The 21,512-nt window shown below is 35.9% G+C and overlaps 1 protein-coding gene across 4 annotated transcripts in view; it reads left to right on the top strand.

Moving 5' to 3' along the window:
* The window catches only part of iqsec3a (IQ motif and Sec7 domain ArfGEF 3a), a 108,483-nt gene that overhangs the window by 68,004 nt on the left and 18,967 nt on the right, over positions 1 to 21,512 (top strand). For all 4 annotated transcript variants that reach the window (XM_058417699.1, XM_058417700.1, XM_058417701.1 and 1 more), the window contains 4 exons: positions 4,031 to 4,153; positions 9,527 to 9,693; positions 15,756 to 15,895; positions 20,570 to 20,695. In XM_058417699.1, the coding sequence (XP_058273682.1) occupies positions 4,031 to 4,153; positions 9,527 to 9,693; positions 15,756 to 15,895; positions 20,570 to 20,695 (556 nt within the window). The remainder of the gene's footprint in view (positions 1 to 4,030; positions 4,154 to 9,526; positions 9,694 to 15,755; positions 15,896 to 20,569; positions 20,696 to 21,512) is intronic.

The following is a 21,512-nucleotide window of genomic DNA, read 5'->3' on the forward strand; positions in this document are numbered from 1 at the left end:
TTGTATGACAAATATGCATGTGTGTGTAAGAAAGATTTATCATGGCTGGGTCAATCCATGCTGCTCCTCTGTTGTCCCTGTTAAGAGTGTTACATCTTGCAGGCTTATTTGGAAGGCTATTGGTGGATGCCATAAGACTGAGGAGAAATCCCTCTAAAGCCTAATTATAATTATTAAATTTGATACAAAAGGCTGTCTTTCTCATTATCTTTTAAAATGGTTACTTATTAATATTAGACAGTTGTTTAATAATTAGCTTCCTCAGAGCCTTGTTACTCTAGCCGCCAGAGCAAAGGCAGGCAGCATCTGTTTTCATCCAGCAGGATTGCATAATACAAACAATTAATAATTATGTGTGCAGCTAGAAGAACTTTCATGTTACATTAGGTTTGCCGACTTGTTATGATAGGTGGCATATCCATTTGTAATAAATAAATTGTTGAAAAATAAATACAGGACATTACAGGTAGCGAAGGAAATATTTAAGATTGTAAACGTTGAAAACTCTAGAGTGCAGGTAGATGCTGTAAAAACTCAGTATTGTGTGGGAGTGAAGGGCACAGGATTTAAACACTAGCCGGTACAGCAGACCTTTAGCTCAGAGTAGAAGTGTGTAGGACTGTATGAACAAAATTAGTCATTTAATCCACCATGAACCTGACCAGGATAAAGCAGTAACTGATGCTAGATGAATGAAATCAGTAAATGTGCCATGAGCACCATATATAGTCTCATGTCAAACCCATGAGCTTCGTATCTCCCCACCCACTTCCACCTGCATGAAAGTAAAAAGACGTCTACTCCTACAACATTTTTGTCCTGTCCTGATGGATCCCAGCCTCAATGCACCAATATATACAAATCAGACTATGTGCTGATATTAAACCTGGAGAAACTGGCAATGACAGAAAATAAGTGTGAAGAAAATTAGATACAGAAGCAATACCGTGAGGTTACCAATAAGATAAAAGAACAGAGAGGGGAATTGTAATAGCATGAGCTCTCAAACGACAGAGTTTGATTGCAGAGTGGGTTGATTGGGGCTTGCTCTCACACACAGAGTCTGTCATCATTGTTCTGCAGGTCATGCTCTACTCCAATTTAAACAATACAAGATCTAAAAAAAAAAAAAAAAACTCAGTAACATTTGTATGTGTCCCATGGTGTGAAGCCCTTGGTCTTTCAAGGAGACTTACACACTGAGGCTGACCCTCAGCACATATTGAATCCTTATCTGTCTTTCTGACTTCAGAAAGAATGGAGTTTTAAATCCAAGTGATATAAAATGACTGACATGGAGATGAGATTTCTAGGGGGGGAAAAAACATGTGTATCCTGGTTTCACTCCACTGGGTAAAGTGCTCGCTGCCATCTGGCCACAGTGATATGCTTTTCAGCTACACTCAGAGGAGCAGTGTACGGCTATTTAGGGCTCTTGGTGTAATACAGGCTTATGCTTCTGGTGCACTGCAGGCCTAGAGAGAGGATAAGCAACCTGCAGATGGGAGTTTTCAGCCAGTGAGAGTCATGAAAATACTCAGCAAATGAGATGCAAGAGTGTATCCGGCCTGTGCCCGGGTGATGGTTCATCGATTTAGACTGGTAACAGCTCCCAGTGATGCTAAAACATAAACTTTAAATAAGAATTGTTGTTCATTTATGGATTTATTGCCAATCATAGCAAGTATTCCCACACAGGAACATAATTGGGTGGTGACTGGATGGAGATTAGTGTGCTGATTGGATTCTTAGGGGGATAAGGCATTACGTGCCATTAAGGTTGCCAGATATCATGCACAAAAAGCATCCCATGACATTAAGTAGCCTAGGATATGTAAAGAACAGTGCATCAAATACATTAAGATGTTTTAAATCACTATTTTGAAAAACAATATACAGGATTATGCTGAATCTGCAACTTTAAAAGACAATCATCTCTCGCGTCTCTACACAGCTTATACCATCTTTATGGCTTTTATACAGTAGTTTAAAAGTTTATTATCATGTGCATAAAGAGTGCTTTAAGCATCCATATATAATGAAATTCTTATACTACAGTTGTAGACCCAGAAACAATATGTGCATAAAAGTGGCATAGTGGAAGATATTGCACATTCATTACTATAAATTATTAACATAATATGGAAGGTAAAATCCTAAAAGAAATGAGGAAGAAAATATACAATGATATTGAATTGTTTGTACAGTGTGTACACTCTTGCAAAGAAGCTTTCGCGTGTGAGAACACTTCAGTTCAGTGAGCATTGAGACACATACACACTTCTTTAGGGGATTTACTTTGCTTGAAGTCAGGTTAGTTTGCTTGAAGTCAAAGAGACATGGTCTCAATAAGAAAAAAGAAAAGTTGTGTTGTCTGTCAAGTAGTGCTGTCTTGTAAGACACTGACTCATGAGATGGCATAAGCATCAAAGCATCGAGGCAGCTGCCTTCTGTTTCGGACACACCTTTGGTCTGTTGTGTAGGCATTGGACACATTTCTGCACGTATGCTGAATCAGTCTGTCAGTCTGTTCTACTCATTTATAAAGGAAGGCAGGGCCAGAGACTGTGACTGCCTGTCACATCATTCACATTCACATCACAGTAAACAGTGCTCCATCTGGAAGACTGTGTACTCCTGAGCACTGTTCTCAGCATATTCAGATCAGTCTACACACACACACACACACACACAGTAGCCTGAGAAAACCCCTCACATGGTAAAATGTGACATTTTCTACTACAGACAATTCTAAAACAAAAATAATAAAAGCTACAGACTTAACGACAAGTTAAGTTTTAGCATTTGAAAGTAAAAATGGAGAAAATGTGTTTAAATATTCTATTCTGACTGTGAAGCAAGAGCATCAAGGACATTTTGACAGCTGGTATCTGATTACAAGCTGACTTGATTAGGCTTATGTCTGTTCTGATGCTGCATGTAACTATCCAGTAACTTGATCAAAGCATCAAAGCCTGACATTTACTGTGAGGGGGGGAAAAATCACACTTAAATAGCAATTTTTTAAAACTTCTTCAAGCAGACTGACTGTTTTTACATTTGTTTAACTGTCTCCTTTCCCAGTATGATCTTTGCAGACAAAAAGTAAAGCATTGTTTCGAGACATGAATTTTATTATTGTGTGTATTTAGGATTATTTGCTGTAGAATAGTTCAGTGTATTGTCAAGCTCTGTGCATTTATATACAGAATATGGCCTCCGATAAGTTGGTTCATAAGTGCATCTAATTACTAGATGATACTCAGCAAATTCCTAGCATCATTAGTATATAATCAAAAACGAAGTTGACGTTAGGAACAAATCATCATCTCTTAAGTGATTGCTCTCTTTTAAATATTAGTGATTTTAGTAAATCATAGATACAGTGCATGAATGTATAGTGGCATATTTGTGTTTTTTTAACTCTAGCACACTAAATCTAAAATGAAACAGTGATTATGGCATTAGAATTAAATTAGAGTTAAATCTTTCACTTTGTAGAACTTCAGTAGTCATATTATTCGTACAATTAGTATGAATTAATATGCCTATTTATGTGTGTCTTACTTTCTGAGGAGCTGTAATCCTTTTTCCATGTTTAGTTCCTCTCTCTCTCTCTCTCTCTCTCTCTCTCTCTCTCTCTCTCTTTCTCTCTCTCGCTCCCTCTCTCAGGAGTACCAATCATTTTATTGAAAATCTTGTGTGAGTTGCCTTACCTGCTACCCTCAATTTCTCCTGTTTTCCGTCTCAGTTGTTTCCCTCTTCTCTTAATATTCAAAGGTAGCAGTGTGGGAAGCCTTTTGCTCACCTTCAATTTCTATTTCAATTTATTTATATAGCACTTTTAACAACAGCTGCTGTCATAAATCCCTAATGAAAAAAGCAGTAAGTGACAACTCCTGAAGAACCTAAAGTATTAGGAAGAAGCTAATCAAGAGCAACCATCCTCCTCTGTTTGACACTAAACCTGTACTGTAATAACACTGCTTCAGCCCCTATTTCAGGATTTTTCTTTCTTTCTGCTCTGTAGTTGTGTGGTAGATGAAATGGATTTCTCTGGGATGGAGCTAGATGAGGCTCTGAGAAAGTTCCAGGCTCACATCCGTGTTCAGGGAGAGGCCCAGAAAGTGGAGCGGCTCATTGAAGCGTTCAGGTGAGACCATGCATACATGCACACACACACACACACACACACACACACACATACACACACACACACACACAGTGCTACTGCCCTGTCACACTCAATTTCCTCATCACCTCCATACCAAACAATAAGATAGCAGAGCCCTGGGAAACGGGTGACACACCTGATACAGCATGAAATCTTGCCATACAAGAAGCAGCCAGAAAACACAATTTATATTTATAGGGTGAGGGTTAGGTGGTTTCAAGTGGTGTTTCACATTCATGCATTTGAAACCCAAAATACCTTTTTGGTAACAGCATTTGCTCAATTAACTACATAGCAGCTTCCAAACACCTGGACATGTCGGGGAACATATGGTGCAGTAGCAACATGTCGACAGATTTGTTTCTATACAGCATCTGAGAAACTGGAGATTTCACAATACCCAATGCTATTTTTCATAAAATATTTGTAATAGCTAGTGAGCTCCATTCTGTATAGCAGACAACTTATCTTGTCACTATGTTGAGATCAAATTGTATTTGTATAGTGTGTATTTTCACAAACATCATCACTAACAGCTATCATCATTAACAGCAGGTTTAGATCCCTAATAAGCAAGCCAAACAGTGACAAGGACAATACTCCCTGAGATAATATAAGGAAGAAACCTTCCTCAAAGAGAGAGAGAGAGAGAGAGAGAGAGAGAGAGAGAGAGAGAGAGTAAAGATCAGTACTCAGTTTGTTGAAAATGTGTTGAAAAGGATACTGGAAAATACTGGAAGAGTTCTGGGATTAACAAAGGTACAATCTGTATGCTTAACAAGGTACACAGGAAAATATACTGTAACAGCTTCTTAATATTTTGGTACAATAATATCTAATGAGACAAAGAGATCACTGATTTTATTAATTTCCTTTTGCAATAATTTGATATGTTTAGTATTATATATCATGATGTAATATTTTTTTAATATTTTGGTACAATAATATCTAATGAGACAAAGAGATCACTGATTTTATTAATTTCCTTTTGCAATAATTTGATATGTTTAGTATTATATATCATGATGTAATATTTTTTTAATATTTTGGTACAATAATATCTAATGAGACAAAGAGATCACTGATTTTATTAATTTCCTTTTGCAATAATTTGATATGTTTAGTATTATATATCATGATGTAGTTTGCTGTATTTATGTATCTCTGATTACAGAGTGATAGATAGATAGATAGATAGATAGATAGATAGATAGATAGATAGATAGATAGATAGATAGATAGATAGATAGATAGATACTTTATTCATCCCAAAGGGAAATGATGACAGGCACAGAAAAGCTTTACTCTGCAGCTAAATACATAAATAAAATATATATTTTGAGTATCATATATATATATGATATTCAAAATATATATTTTATTTATGTATTCATATACTTTTATGTACTGTACTTTATACAGTGTTTAATACCAGGCAAGACTGGCTTTCTAAGCTGCAGAGTAAAGCTTTTCTGTGCCCGTCATCATTCACTTCAGTAACAAACCTCAGGGTGTCCATAATATTCACCTGAAATGTGAAGAAACAGCCTCGTTCAGCAAAATGCTGGGATCTTTTATCACTCCCTCTTGGTTCTATCAGTATTCTAATGAAGCACTTCTAGAATATGTCATGACACTCACCTCTACAGCTGTAATTTAAGGTGATCTCTTTAACACGCCAAGAGTGAATTATAAAAAGGATCTACCACACATGTTGTAGGTGTCAAAGCTCTGGCAAATCTCCAGACCTTTTCATCAGCATTATTACTGTATGTTATTTAAAGACTATCATATCTCTTTTTGTGTTTTAGTCCAGGATAAAGTTCCTGAGCCTCTCTTTAAGTTAGCTTAGGCGGAGTGCTTGAAGATAATGAATATTTATTTATTTAAATTAAAAAAATCTTGTCAGGTTAGCGCATTATCTGTTTGACTAACAAGAATCCATGAACCTTTATGAATGCCAGTGAATTAAACAAGGTTTACACAGCACAATTTTCAACACAGTTCTGATGTCATGACCAATAAAACATAATTCACTGATAATATGAACAGAACATAGTCAGTTTCTTTAATCACAGCTCTGTCATTAGAGCATCTTCATCACATAATGTTACAAATTCGGTTTTAGAATTCGACCAAGATTTTACTGAGATAATATAACAAGCAATCTTAAAAGACTGTTGAAATCACTTAATATAAAACCAGCTTTACTTGCTTAAAGATGTCTACATATAGACACAAAAATCCACTCTTATTTCCATATACTGTGTGGACACAATGACGTAGGCGTTTAAGTGCATTGTTTTAAACCCTCTGGTTTATTTATTTATTTAATATATTGGTTGGTAATTAATTAAATGTTGCATTTTTGTGTGCATCATCAGCCTTGTTACTATTGTCCTTTGTCAAAACTGATTAAATTACTAAAATAACTTAACACAAAATGCTTTTAGCCATTAGACAGTTAACCTTTTTGTTTTCTTTAATTCTGGAAACCACAGTGACATCTGCGAGCCTGTAGTGCTTCATTTTCGTGTCTTTGGTGCTGGTTTATAAATAACGACGATTGCATAACATAACCCAGTCTGTCTCTGCTTGCCTCCCCCACTGCTACCTTTGCTATTTTGCCAAATCCTTCCTAAAAAACATGAGGAGGGATAGAGCATGGCAGAGAAAGATGAATAAATGGATCTGAGGAGAAAAACAGCAACACTCAAAGCAGCTGGTCTCTTAATGAAAGAGGGAATAAATGAGTTAGTGCAACTGCCAGCTCTTCATATTTCTCATTACCATGAAACCAAAGAACAAAGCTAAGCAACCTTTTTTTGTGATGAATGAACTATAGAACTAGATCAGCAATATCATACGGAATACAATAAAGTCTCTGCCTAACAGCTGTGCAGCTGAAACTGATACACCACATGTAAGTGTGTGTATGTTCTTGTGTACTCACTGACCTGCGGAGATGTAGGCACCAGTCATCTAGTTCAGTATGCACAGGCTTTTGGGGGGAAACTTTTACCTGGAAGTGCTGATTTATTACCATGAAATTAGAGTTTTCACTTGAGCACACAGCCTTGAGCACTTCTCAAATAGCAAAAAGAGCTTCCTTAAAATTCAAAAGGCTTCACAAAGCAGTGATTTATGATTCATGAAGTTTTTTAGTCAGTGTGGAGTTGTGTGTGTTTAAGCAAGGCAAACACAGTTAACATGGACAAATTCATTATTAAAGTACAAACCCAGGTGGGAGAAATGAGGAATCAGGACTGATGCATTTGCACAAGATGTCGGAATGAAAGGCTGTATGTGAAGGTGTATTTTATAATAAATTAAGGTCAGAATATGACACAGGTGAGAAAAATAGGCAGTGGGAGTCTGAACAGAAACTTGAATAAGAATAGGAAACTTTCTGGTTTGAAAATTCTCACTTTGATGAAACTTTGATGAAAAGACATTTTTATTGCAGTTCCATATTTCAATGTACATAAATTCATGAAATATGGTACATTTTAAATGTATACATTTATCGATTATGAGAAAGCCAGAGGTGACAGAAGCAAACTTCCTTGAGAAAACATTAGGAACCAAAACAGAACATATCCTCATTTGAGTAACACCTGAGTGAAATAAATAAATAATTTCCCTTCGGAAACATACAGTATAACAGCCAAGGTTGCAAATGTGTGTGATGTAATGCAAGAATAAAACATTATTAATAGGTGTTAAAATAACACCAATCCTAGTTCTAAATAAAACAAAACAATGAGTACTGTAGCCAAGGTGTTTACAAAGAATATTCATAATCACAACTGGATGAAATAGGCAAAGGTCATAAATCAGGAAACACTGAACTAGAAACCAACGCTTGGACAAAAACCATTGAGTTCACTAGGACACACAGAAACAACTGGACAGAAATACTAATCAATGTGAGACGAAATATGTGAAGGCACTGATGTAGTCAACTAATGTCATGACAGGGGTGAAAGCAGGACCAAAAAACAGCATGTCATAATATAAACAATAACAAACATGAGTGGACTAGTCCCACAATCATATATTAGTAATAATGAATTGAAATTGTATTAAACAAGATTCACATTGAGAAAATCTACCATAGAATAATAAAAAAAATAAATCCTATTTTTGTTATTTTGTAGGGTCTACCAATTCATGCCCCATGGATAAATATCGAAAATGTTTGAAGCCAGATATGAGATTTTACCCACATGTCTCATACAACCTAATACACAGAGGAGTGATGCAGGCTCTGTATTAGACAGTTGTTATATTTCTGAAATGAGTAGTCAGTATTAAAAGTGAAATCAAAATGGCAATAAGCTCTGTACGAGCTGAAAACGGGAGGAAAAAAAACAAAACAGTGTCTTAGATGAGTATATTAACCAATGATTCTGGCAATGTTCAAACTTATTTAATACAGTGAGAATACTCTCATAAGCAATACTAAAAAAGAATTTGTTGCATATTAAACATGTTACTATTTGGTTATAACATTATCTGTTTGGATTATTTGGTTCATTTATGATGTAATAATATTGCAGGTGGCTGTGAGGTATTGTAAATGAGGGCATATGGTATGTCATACATAATAATAGAATAGAATAGAATAGAATAGAATAGAATAGAATAGAATAGAATAGAAAGCACAATACCACAATCGTGGTTTTCTAATACCCCCGAGAAGCCCATTTTCTTCAGCAATAACTCAAAATTTTGAGCTGGGTCCATTTCTTGAAAATCGAGTTAGCCTAGGTTGACCTATCTCAGTGTTTCAGGGGTAAAGGCATTAGATTTAACATGATAGGTGTAGGCCAGCAGTATTTACCCTCTAAGATTATATTTAAAGAGCAGGTTAGCCTTATGCCATGTTCGCTAGAGAAATGTGGAGCTAAGAGATCATTTCTGTTCCACATGTGCTTATAAATCACTCCAGCATTATATTTTAGTCTGCCATTCAGCTCTGAGACTTATTTCACCTGCCGCTGTTAGAAAGTCACTACATTTGGGTTTAGATTGGAAATGGGTCTCTAAATTACATTGCATTACGGTCATAAAAGACATATGTATATAATTTATAGTCGTAAGCCCATAAAGAAATAGAAGGTTGTTATGCCACAGCCATTATGCAGAAATCTATATTTCTGTATTGCAATGACACCTAACCTGATCTGTTATATACTTCATCCGTCACTGACATTGCGTAGCATTATTCGTTGCTCTCTTTCTTATTGTATCTGTTTGCCATACACAGTTTGTTGTCAACTCTCCTCTAGAATGTATAAATATTGCATTTTTACTTTTGTCCCTTTGTTTTTGGATTCTTTTTATTAGCCAGCGCTATTGCATGTGCAATCCAGATGTGGTGCAGCAGTTCCACAACCCAGACACCATCTTCATCCTAGCCTTCGCCATCATCCTCCTCAACACAGATATGTATAGCCCCAACATCAAACCCGACCGAAAGATGTTGCTGGAGGACTTTATTCGCAATTTGAGGGGTAAGAGATAACTTTGATGGCCTTAAAATTAAGTTGGCAATAAAATGAGATTATAGAAGCATACTGCATTGATTCCTGAGGCACTTTTTCATATAGTATGTATTCTGCAATTAGTATGTAAGTGATGCTGTATGTATTATTCATTTTAAATATGAAGAAGAGCTCCCAGTTGCTCTCTATCTATCTATCTATCTATCTATCTATCTATCTATCTATCTATCTATCTATCTATCTATCTATCTATCTATCTATCTATCTATCTATCTATCTATCTATCTATCTATCTATCTATTTATCTATTTATCTATCCAGCAATTATTCTGGACAGTTAAACATAAAGAACATTCTTCTTCTCCTTCTTCTTCTTCTTCTTCTTCTTCTTCTTCTTCTTCTTCTTCTTCTTATTTGTAGCTGACAGGATTGGAACTCAATAGAGTCTTTTGCTGTTATAGCAAATCTAACTATTTTGACTTACTGTAGCCTTCCTGCTAGCTCAAACCAGTCTGGCTAAATAAGTGCACTTGTAGCAAGTCGGTTACAGAAGTCAAAATTATTTTTATGTTACAGTTGTTGCAGTTATCTCTGTATTATATGATCATCCCTATGATATTCATTCAATATGATATTGACTAATAGTTCAAATGAATCAGGAATTTCATGGGCCAGGCAAAGATAATGAGTTGCTTTTAACAAACATGATCAGGGATTTATTAGTGGGTGTGGTTATGAGATTATGGGAGGGGCTACTTTTCTGACATTCTTAGACAGGGCTGTTAGATGAGGTCATGCATTGTCTGTCACTGGAGTGTCTTGACTGTGCCTTTGAAAGAATCAATGAAAGGGCTGAAACAATGGTGATTATATTTAATGGATTCAGTCAAGATGTTCCTAACAATTAAATTAAAGTGGAAAATCAATGCTGGCATACCAAAGTGATTATTTTACACTGCTTGATTGGACTTTCACTCCATTTTCTCTCCTTCTGTTCTCACATTTCTTAAATTTGACTTTAAATTTTCTTTAGCCTTTCTTCTTTTTTTTTTCCTCTGTCAGGGATTTAAGACACCATGCTTCACTTGAGTAATTGAATGGGTGAAATGCAATTATGAATTTAAAAGGGACATTAATGAACAGCCTTCCAAAATATTCTAAAAAAGGGGGAAAAAAGACTCCTGATGTCACAATGTAGACTATTGCAGTTTTAAGTCTTTAATTTTAAAGACTTTACTGTCTTTAAAGGAGAATGATCATACCTTAACATTGATTAATAGAAAATTGATCTTGTTCAGATTTGTAAGTGCTCAGTTGATGGTCAGACACAAGCTCAGGTCATGTACACATTATCTAAAGCGAGTAGAAACCACCAGATTCCTCTAAGTTTCAGATTTATGTACAATAAGACACGTTTCTAGAATAAAGCATGAGCATATATGAAAAGCTTATTTCAGTAACTGCAAGATGAGTTATTTTATCTCACTTTACTCTGAGAGCTTTAAAATAATTTACTGGCATATGAGATGCTTATATAAGTACTTACCTGACAACTGTGCATTAATTGCAAACATTGCTTCGTGGTACTGTTATAAACAAACAAAATGCCCATGAACAAAAAAAGTCATCATTAACCAGATAAATACTTTACAATAAAAAATACTTTACAGGTAAAAATTGTGCTGATGACATATAATGGAGATATTATAATGGAGGCTATTGTGACTGTAAAGTCAAAAACCACACATAAACTGTGTGTATGAAATATAAAAGTCCATCAACACACTATATATCCTTTCTTGCAATAAAATAAGCTTTCGTTTTAGATTAATTCTCTAAATAAACAAATATTTTATGCTTAGGCATAGATCATTGTGTAGATGACTGGGCAATTAAACAAAATGATTGTGATTTTTCAGAAATCAAGTACTTTAACACAAGTAGATTTTCTGGACTTAATATTTGTGATTATTTTTGGTGAAAGATTTATAGATTTCCTCCACCACGTTTTTTCTTCTTTTATTATTCCCTGTATTCTTAGCGTGCCTATAGTTTTAGAAAATGAAGATAAATGGGGACAGGTTCAAAATATGAGCCATGTCAAAGACTGATGCTGTTTTTTGAAGTTCTGGATAAAATACAGTGTGACAGTAATTTATGACACACAGACAGGATATAAGAGAACTCCTGGAAATTATTGTTTTATTCTCCCTGTTTTAACCCCAGCCTGTCTTTCTCTCTGTCTGTCCTTAATCACTATGGTCTCCTGTCTGTGTGTACCTGAGTGTTTTGCCAGATTTGAGTGATATCCTCCCTGATGCTTTGCTTGTGATCACATCCATCATTCTCCTTAAATACATGCCGCTTCTTCACTTCATTGCACATTCAATGTCACTTCCAGCAAGTTTTTTCGCTGGCTCAGGATGAATGAATTTCTACATTTACAATATCACATTATAGCGGTGGATGACCTTGCAATCATTCAGTCATTGCAGGGTTGGTTGCATTAATGCTCATTAAAACATGCTGCATTTAACATTAAACAAGCAATGGGTCATTTGCCCTTATAGATTACTGTTGTAACAACCAAGTTCTTGTGAACAAATGTTTGAAAGTGAATGATCCCACTCATCCATTTTGTCTGTGACAGTCATGCTCATAACAAATGAGCCACATTCTTGGCATTTCAGACTATAAACCAAGATGATTTATTACATCAAACGATAAAAGTCATTATAATAAACCAGAGTCAAATTCAGGACATGCTTCTTATTACCAAGGCTTGTCTGGGTTTAATTCTAACAAAGATAAACTAAGATAATCAAGAATAACCAGGGCTAGGGAATAGAAATCCAGAGGTTGAATATAACGTAACAGAAATGTAGCAGTAATGTAAATGCACAGTGTACTGCTACGTTGGTGTCTAAACAATAAAATTCATAATACAATACTGCTTACTTCCTGATCTGATCAGTTGATTCATTTTCTGTAACAGCAGCTCTGACAATAGAGCCAGCTGTAGTTTAAATAACAGGTTTATAATAATGCACTCGTTCTAATGAATTTAATATTTCTCCAGTAACAATTCATTCACTGGAACTTGTAAGGCAGATGCTCCACATAATGTAAGACTAATTATAAAAACATAAGAAAAATCCATTTGTTGTGGCTCAGAATACAGGACTTTGCACTTAACAAGACAAACAGTAACATGACAAGCTGCATCGTTTTTTTTTTGTGTTTTTAGCTTGAAGAGAGAGAAAAGGGGTTAGGGCTAGTGAGGGAATGACTGTTCATAGTAGTTATAATATAATCTTAACAGGCATAACAGAAAGCAGCCTGTTTGTTTTTAACTATAAGTGATGAAAACATCTTTTCATCTTAAGAACATCTTTCTTTTCCATTTGTAGGGCAGCATTTCAGATAGATAGATAGATAGATAGATAGATAGATAGATAGATAGATAGATAGATAGATAGATAGATAGATAGATAGATAGATAGATAGATAGATAGATAGATAGATAGATAGATAGATACTTTATTCATCCCAATGGGAAATTTACAAATGTCACATTTAAAATGCAAATCATATTAACATTGCAAATATATATATATATATATATTTTATTCTACTGGAATGCAGAGAACCCAGAAAAAATCCAAATATGGGGAGAAGACAGATAGTATCAGTGTATCTGTGCCACCCACACTACATAGTAAGACTATCCATCCATCCATGACAAATAAATGTTTTTTGGCTCCATACTGAATTGATCAGTGTGATCATATGGCCTACTCCATATGAATGTTAGTGCTGCCTAAGTGGGAGTTTTGAAGTGTCCCCTCTGTAAGGGACAATAATATTCCTGGCACAATGGCTGATAAGTGAACATGATCAACTATCATACACTGCTAATGAACAGCTGAAACAAGAGGGAAACGCTTCTCTACACCTCCACCAGTGTCATTTTGCAGCTATAGTTCACTTAGCATTTTATATCTGTTTGTGTAAAAGTTCATTTTCACATGCAAAAGATGTAGAATAATGTGTATTCATGTAGACAGTTTACAATTACAACAGGTTTAAAATTCATATAAAATGAATAAATATGATTTGTTGATGTTTAATACACTCTTTGGGTTACATTGTCTTGCAATTATCTTGTAATACAGGTGAAAACTGAGGACATTTGAGGGCGGATACATTTGATATTGATTTCCCCATTAGTGCACTTTACTCTTACTAGTCTTACAATGTAATGTGGGTGGCACAGATACACTGATATTATCTGTCTTATCCCCATATTTGGATTTTTTCTCTGCCCACTGCTTTCCACTAGAATCATCCATTGAAAATTTGTGCAAATATGTATGATTGTTGCTCTGCAATGAACCAGGATGTCCACTTAGCACCCTGACCATGACAAAGTGCTTCCTAAATATAAATGAATAAAAAATATTTGCAATGTTAATTTGATTTACATTTAAATGTGACATTTGTAGACAGTTTTTAAATTCTGTGTGAGCACAACAAAAACAATATCTAGAGTGAAGTGTCTATTAGTTTTCCCTTAGTAATGACTGTTTAGAATTAAAAATGTCTTTCAACAAGTTTGGAATTTTCTCTAAAATTAGCTGCATGCGCTGTGTAGTCTTTAATAATTTAGTTTGAATCGCACAGTATATGTTCTATATTGATATTTATACTTATATTCAACTTCATGGATATGCTATTGAACTGTTAGAAAGTTATTATCTAGAGTATAATAAAAAGAAAGTGAAACTTCAAGTTTTGCATGTGTGGGCAGTCTAGCACTGTAAAAGACATTTTGTTAGATAATAAGTTTGCTTAATGCTTTCCTTTGCCCAAACTTATTTCACCAAGCTGTCAGTGCTAACCTCTATATTAGCTTAGGTTGGATAACTTTCCTCTGCAAACACTCATTAATCTCAGGATTTCTTCAAGTTGCTGCAGCATCTGCCTCTTGGCAGATTGCTGTGTGTACCTGAAGTATCTGTAGGCAGAGGTCTGAAGGGATTCATTCTCAGTTGCCTGGAAACAAACACAGACTCATAGACAGTGAAAGTATTTTATAGAACATCCTGGTTCTTTTTCATTTCTTGATAGATTTATAGTTGGATAGATGGATGGACAGACAGACTCACTGACCTCTTTAATATGACCACTGGTACTCATTCATGTAATTATCCAATTAGCCACGTAACAGCAGTGCAGAGCACAAAATCACACAGATATAGACAAGAGCTTTTGTTAATGTTCAAATCAAATTCTATAATTGGAGAAAAATGTAATTTCAAGGACTTTGATGATGGCATCATTGTTGGTGCCACATGGGCTGGTTTGGGTATTTCAGAAACTGTTCATCATCTTGGTATTTCACACACTGTCTCTAGAGTTTACTCATTAAAAATAAAACATCCAGACAGCAGCAATTTTGTGGTCAGTGGATAATTTCCAGACTGGTCTTACAGGAAGACCACAATAACTCAAACCACTCTTTACAATCATAGTGAGCAGAAAAATATGTCAGAACAGACATAGCACACTCCTGTCAGCCAAGCACAAGAATCTGAGATTACTGGACACTGGACATTATATTGGAATATAACTGAGAATATTGGAACATTGCTCTTTTCCAATATTATTCATTTGCTCAGGAACTCTGTTAGTCTGTTACTGTTGTTTGCTGTTGCACATGAAATCTGTTATCATCTGTTAAACTTAGGAATCCTAGGAAAAACCCCACAATTTTCAACACAAATGAGAGATCGTACAAATCAGGTACTGGAAGCATAATTAGGGCAATAATAAATGATTCACATTTCTGAAACAGTTGGAAATTTGCCAGTAATTGCCAGTAACCCATGAGCACACTGTGCCCCCACACAGTGAGGAGGAAGGTGAAGGAACAAAAAAGATAGGCTAAAGATCCACTTAAGAATTTAAAGGAGCTTAAAGTATCCTTTGTTGTTGAGTAAACTAGGTCCCTCTAAATCTATATACATATATAAAAAGCATATCTGTGCTATGTGTATATGTTGGTGCAGGTGTGGATGATGGAGCAGACATCCCTCGGGACATGGTGGTGGGCATTTACGAGCGCATTCAGCAAAGAGAACTACGGTCCAATGAAGACCATGTGACATACGTCACCAAAGTGGAGCAGAGTATTGTGGGAATGAAGACGGTAAGGCTAGATTCTACATATGATTTCAATTTACAAATGTAATATAGAAGGCAAATAGATTATAGCAGACTGATGGAGAGAGCTTAATCACAGAACTAAACATAAATAGGGGCTACCTTGATAGCTTGGTCTATGTTCACCCTAAAAATAAATTAATACATAAAATAATATAATAAATAAGCTGGAGTTACACCAAGAGGCTATTAGCAGTAGCTAAACATCACATAAACTAGGTAGTGCGGCATTAGAACTTACAGTATAGTCACTTTGAGTATCAGTATATATTCGTAAACATAATCTAATAGATCAAAAAGTCACTACAGGATTTGTCCTATTCCATAATTTCCAGCCATAAAAGGATAATTTGCATGTGATTTGATATATAGTGTGTATGTGTGTAGTAATTATACTTGAATGAATATATTTGCTATATTTAATATATGCTATTTAACATATCCTCATACAATTTCTAGACTACAGCATGCGAGTGTGATCAGTGTTTTTAAATGACTCTGCAATCGATGATGCAGAAGAGAGGCACAGATGAGACCACATCTTAACAAACATTGCAATTTGTCAGAGAAAAAAAAACAACTTATTCCCTACACACCCAGCTATTGGGCTTTTTTTTCCCCCCTCTTAAACTTCATCTTCATTAAGAAGAGATTAGCTTGGACAGTGAAGAGGAGTCTGAATTGCACTGAGAGAAAGATCTGTGTTGTTTAGATAGATAGAGTCACTGTGTGGTATATGAACATCCACCCGTAAAGATAAACGAGTGCTTGTCACCAACTCGGCATGGATAAATAGAAGTTATTTCACTCATAAATGTCCAATTTTGCATGTGTGTACTTGTAGAGATTGTGATTTACGTATGCATATTGAGAGAGAGAGAGAGAGAGAAAGAGAGAGAGAGAGAAAGAGAGAGAAGCTGTCATAAGATGATGTCTTCTGTGTGCTGTAAGCGGAGTCATCGTGTATACAGACCCATCAAACTCTGGGAGTGTGTGTCACAAATGTCACTCAGATGATTCAATGATTCATCAATGCAACTGCCTGAATGTACAACACACACACACACACACACACACGCACACAGACACACACGCACACAGACACACGCACACACACACACACACACACACACATGCAAATATGCATTCTCCTTGGTGATTCAATGTTACTCCAGGCTGCGACATGCAGTCTCAGAATATATGAGTAAATATAACCTCATACACACACACATACACACACACCACTGCAGAGTACCTTCTGGTTAATGAATGCTTCACCTCAGTTCTCCCTAGCATAATCATTATACACACACCAGTGCCTCATGCCCACTTGCAGGAAACCTCCACACACAAGAAAACCTCCAATCAAACAGCACATGAGTAGTTAGAACTACACATTTAGTATTTTTGTTTGTTGTTTTGTTATTTGGTATTCTGAGGAAACAATTCAAAATTAGAAATCAGTAATGCATATATGCTCTTATGAGTGTGTGTGAAATAGTTTGGCACACATCGATTTTTGTTACACTGTTTATGAGAGCTTGTGATAGTCCACTTCTCACCCCATATAGTGTTCATGTTGAGCTATTATAAAAGATTAACCCTCTCTTCAGTTATTGTGACCAACCCTCACTGCAAGTTAACAAAATATGTTAAAAAGCTCCCAATTGTCTAATTCATTCTGTGAGTACCATCGATATCAGTGCTCAACCACATAATGCTAGCATTTTGTAGATTATGATTTCAACAAAGTTAACGTTAATTAAAAGTGAGAAATTTGAATGGACGACTATAGACTTTGTTCTTCAATTCTGTGTGCAAATGAAAAAAGACATGCAGCTTCAAAAAAAAAAAAAAAAAAAAAAAAACAGGCAGGAAAGATGAGGATGCCTTTGGTCAAACATAAGTCACACACTTCACAGAAATGATCTGGATTGAAATGTTGATTAAAATGGAAGCACATCTGTTCTGTCAGATGAGATTGAGATGGTAGACTCAAAGAAATTTTCAGTCCTATTTGCATAGCTGTACATCATTCATCATACCACTTTATCACAAGCACAGAAAATGCAAAACTCCATATACAGACCATACCTGAGCTACTTTCTGTGGCGCTGCACCACTCTAGTTATACATCATAACTTTACTACACAAATTACTACACTTGCGGAAACTGTATGCAGTTTTGGGAGGAAAAATGCCCCTGTAGTGTTCCTTTAGCTTTGACAGCGACAATTCTATGTACTTTGCTGTCAGTGGTAACTTTCTTTTGTCTTTAAATGATTAGCATAACATAGGAACTTTTGCCTTAGGGGATGGAAGACGTTAGTGCAAAAGAAATCGGTGCTACTCAGAAGTGCTACACACAAATCTTCTTTGGATGGGAGGAGTTTAAGAAAGAACCAGCTATGATGCTACAGTAAGGTTATGGCCATTAAAATAATTTTTGTATTGTATTGTCATCTGCTGTAATACATGCCAGATCTAGCTACTTTTTCTTCTGGCAATATTTCTCGTCATAATTTGGGACTACGGTCCAACTGGCCTTCTGGATACTTGAAACTAAAAGTCTTATAATAGAATGTGAAAAGAAATTCACCATTTATCACTGTTTGTGGAATTTGCATTACTTTTTGTAAGTAAGTTTGAATTACTTTCATTTGCAGCCAGGTGATATTTTTCCAGCAATGAGAAGCTGAATGAGAATGCATTAGTGAGTTGCTTTGATTCAGCCTAGTCAATTCTGCAATTTATGTTTCAATAACACACCTAACAACAATCCATTCCAATGGATCCATGGTGTTTTGGCAAGTAGCCTGAAACAGCACCTGTGAGAAAGTAAATTGTAGAATAGCTATCAGAGATCAGTTGGCAGAGTAAGTGCTGGGGGTTCAATGTCTGTGCATTAGCCTATGACTTCTGGCTCCTTCTTTTCTTATTGTATTCTGTGTGTGTAAATGTTAACATCTTCATGTCCTACCTTGTAAACAGTGTAAGGTAGTAAGTCAGTGTAAGGTAGTAAGTAGGTGGTTCTCAAGCAAGCACTTCATTTCAGAAGAATTTTGTATAAGTGGATTTATTATATTATGCAATACAGTTTTAGCTCCTGGGTAGTAAGCGCTAATTATTTTTAGTTTCTTGTATTGCAAAAGTATAGTAAAAAGCGATTAATCCCTTCAAACTTTGGTATTTTGAAATTTTCCTAATTTCATTGCCCAAACAGGTGAATTTATATCTTTTCATTCACATAAAGTCAGAAAAAACAGCATGTATTTATGTTACTTTCATAGAAAAATGAATACAAAAGATTTAGAACTGAGTAGCCCTAAACCACTGCAGCGAAGCTGTTCCAAGCTGCTTTCTCCTCCCCAGGGAATTGCATGCACTCCAGGATGCTCTTTATCTGTGATCCGATGAAGTCACTGGCTTTGAATTTCGTGTCATTCAGCTTAGGAAAGAAGTCTGGAAGATACTTGAAGGCGGTCAACTTCTTATCTAGAGCTGTGACAAATTGTCACATAAAGCCCAATTTGATGTGCACTGGTGACATCACTACCTTCCGGCAGTCCACCAGTGGCTCCCATATGATGTTCGGATGCTGTGGCTCCATGATGTTTCTGCTGTCCCATAAACACACATAGCAGGGAAACTTGGTAAAAAATCTCCTTGGAGACCTACCATTTTGCCAGGAATGCCACCATTTTTAAGTTTCCAATGACCTCCCAGCCCACATACTTTAAGGGATACAGCAATGTCTTGACGGTGTTGTAATCCTCTTTGAGGTCAGAAAAAATACATATTTTGTAATTTGCCTGTTTTACGTGAAGTAAACGATTCACCTGTTTTCTCCAAAAGCATGTTCCAAACGCAAAGTTTGAGAGGAATACTCTATATGTTCTATACTCTTGCTGTATAAGCAATTAGGAAACAACATTTTACTATCCAGAGAAAAAAAGGGACAGTTACAGTAAAAGTACTTTATTTGTGAACAGACTTAAATGTGTCTCAAACGTACCCACTGACATTGTGTCTAAGGCACAAGCGTCCAATCATAGCATTTATTCTAATGTCAGTGCTGAAACTAATGACAAAAATGATGCAAATTATTGCGGTCACTGTACCCCAAACCATGCCAAATGAGTGAGAATGGCAATGGCTTCAAGATGCTTAAGGGCTGATAATCATTTCATCATTCAATTAATGTACAATCATTCAATAATTTTTTTCCTCTCCCTCCAAGAATTAACTCAAGCCAGGATCCTGTGTTCTCACTCCTTGCTGCCTTTAACAGGAGCTGAGTATCACTGGCTTTGTCTCTCAGCCCCGCTTCATCACTGTAACTTGTTGTTCCTAAATTCCAATAAGACTATAGCTCTTAGCTGTATTGCAAGAATTGCATTAGCTGCCATGATTGTATTATTCCCATGACAGAAACCCAGTGTGCATTACTGTAGCACTTTAGGCCATTTCTGTGCTGTCATAGCTAGAGTATAAGGATATCAGTTGTGGTGTTAATAAATATATACAGTCACTGTATACCCTAATCTGCCACCTACCAGAGAAAGACAGTAGCAGGTCTCTGGCCAGGAAAAAAGAACAAAGAATTACCAGTGGATAGAAAGTGATAAACCCTTGTTCTCTTTTCTCCTTTCAACGACAGGTCCTCTCAGTCCCTCACAGAAGACTGGTGTGCTGTAGTCGTCTTTTTGAAGTAACCGACATCAACAAACCCCAGAAACAAGCTTCTCACCAGAGGGAAGTCTTCCTTTTCAACGACCTCATTGTGGTAAAATAAAAAATAAAAAATGCTCACTCAATCTACATAAACATTTTAACCCCCATCCTAGAAAAAAGCCCACTTTCTGACAGCATCTTTGTTTTGAAATGCTTTTTGAGATGTTTTCTGGAAATGCTAAGTGTCTCTGTGCCTCAAACCAGTAATTAACAGGATTCTTTTTCATAATCGTGAGCATTATTGCTTTTAGCCACCCACTGCATGCCATTTCAGATACTTGTTTGTGTTTTTCTTTCTGTGATGAAGAGGCTTGAGGCAGGCATTTTGCTTAGCAGAGTTTTTTCCCCTCACTATTCTGCTGAGGCATCAGCTACTGTGAGAACAAAAGTTTGAGGTCAATGCCACCACCACTTCTCTGGATAAGTCATTAATTTGGTCAGAGTCTCACAGAATGACTTGTGAAATTAAACAAAGATTAAACATATATTATAATTAAGCAGCCATTAGAGTGTCTCTGAGGTTATCACACATTAGTATTAAACTATCCTCATAATTATATGGTCCCACATTAATCTCTGAGTGACAGTGGGAAAAAAAGAAAGAAACAGTCGTTTTTTATATCAGAAGAGACGAGAGACAGGGTTAATTCTGATTTCAAAGCACATATATTTGCAGAACAAAAGCGTCACCAAAGGAGTCATTATCCAAATATCTAACCTTCCCATTTCTTACATTTTTGAGCCAATGTTATAAAGGTCAAGAGATTGAGAAACAGAAAGAAAAATCCCAAAACTAAATTCAAGTATTAGTCAGTTACATGAAACACTCTCAAATGATAGATAGTCAGAGTTCACTTTTCTTAGCTAGG

The sequence above is a fragment of the Hemibagrus wyckioides genome, linkage group LG19, assembly GCF_019097595.1.
Source record: "Hemibagrus wyckioides isolate EC202008001 linkage group LG19, SWU_Hwy_1.0, whole genome shotgun sequence".
Lineage (NCBI taxonomy): Eukaryota > Metazoa > Chordata > Actinopteri > Siluriformes > Bagridae > Hemibagrus > Hemibagrus wyckioides.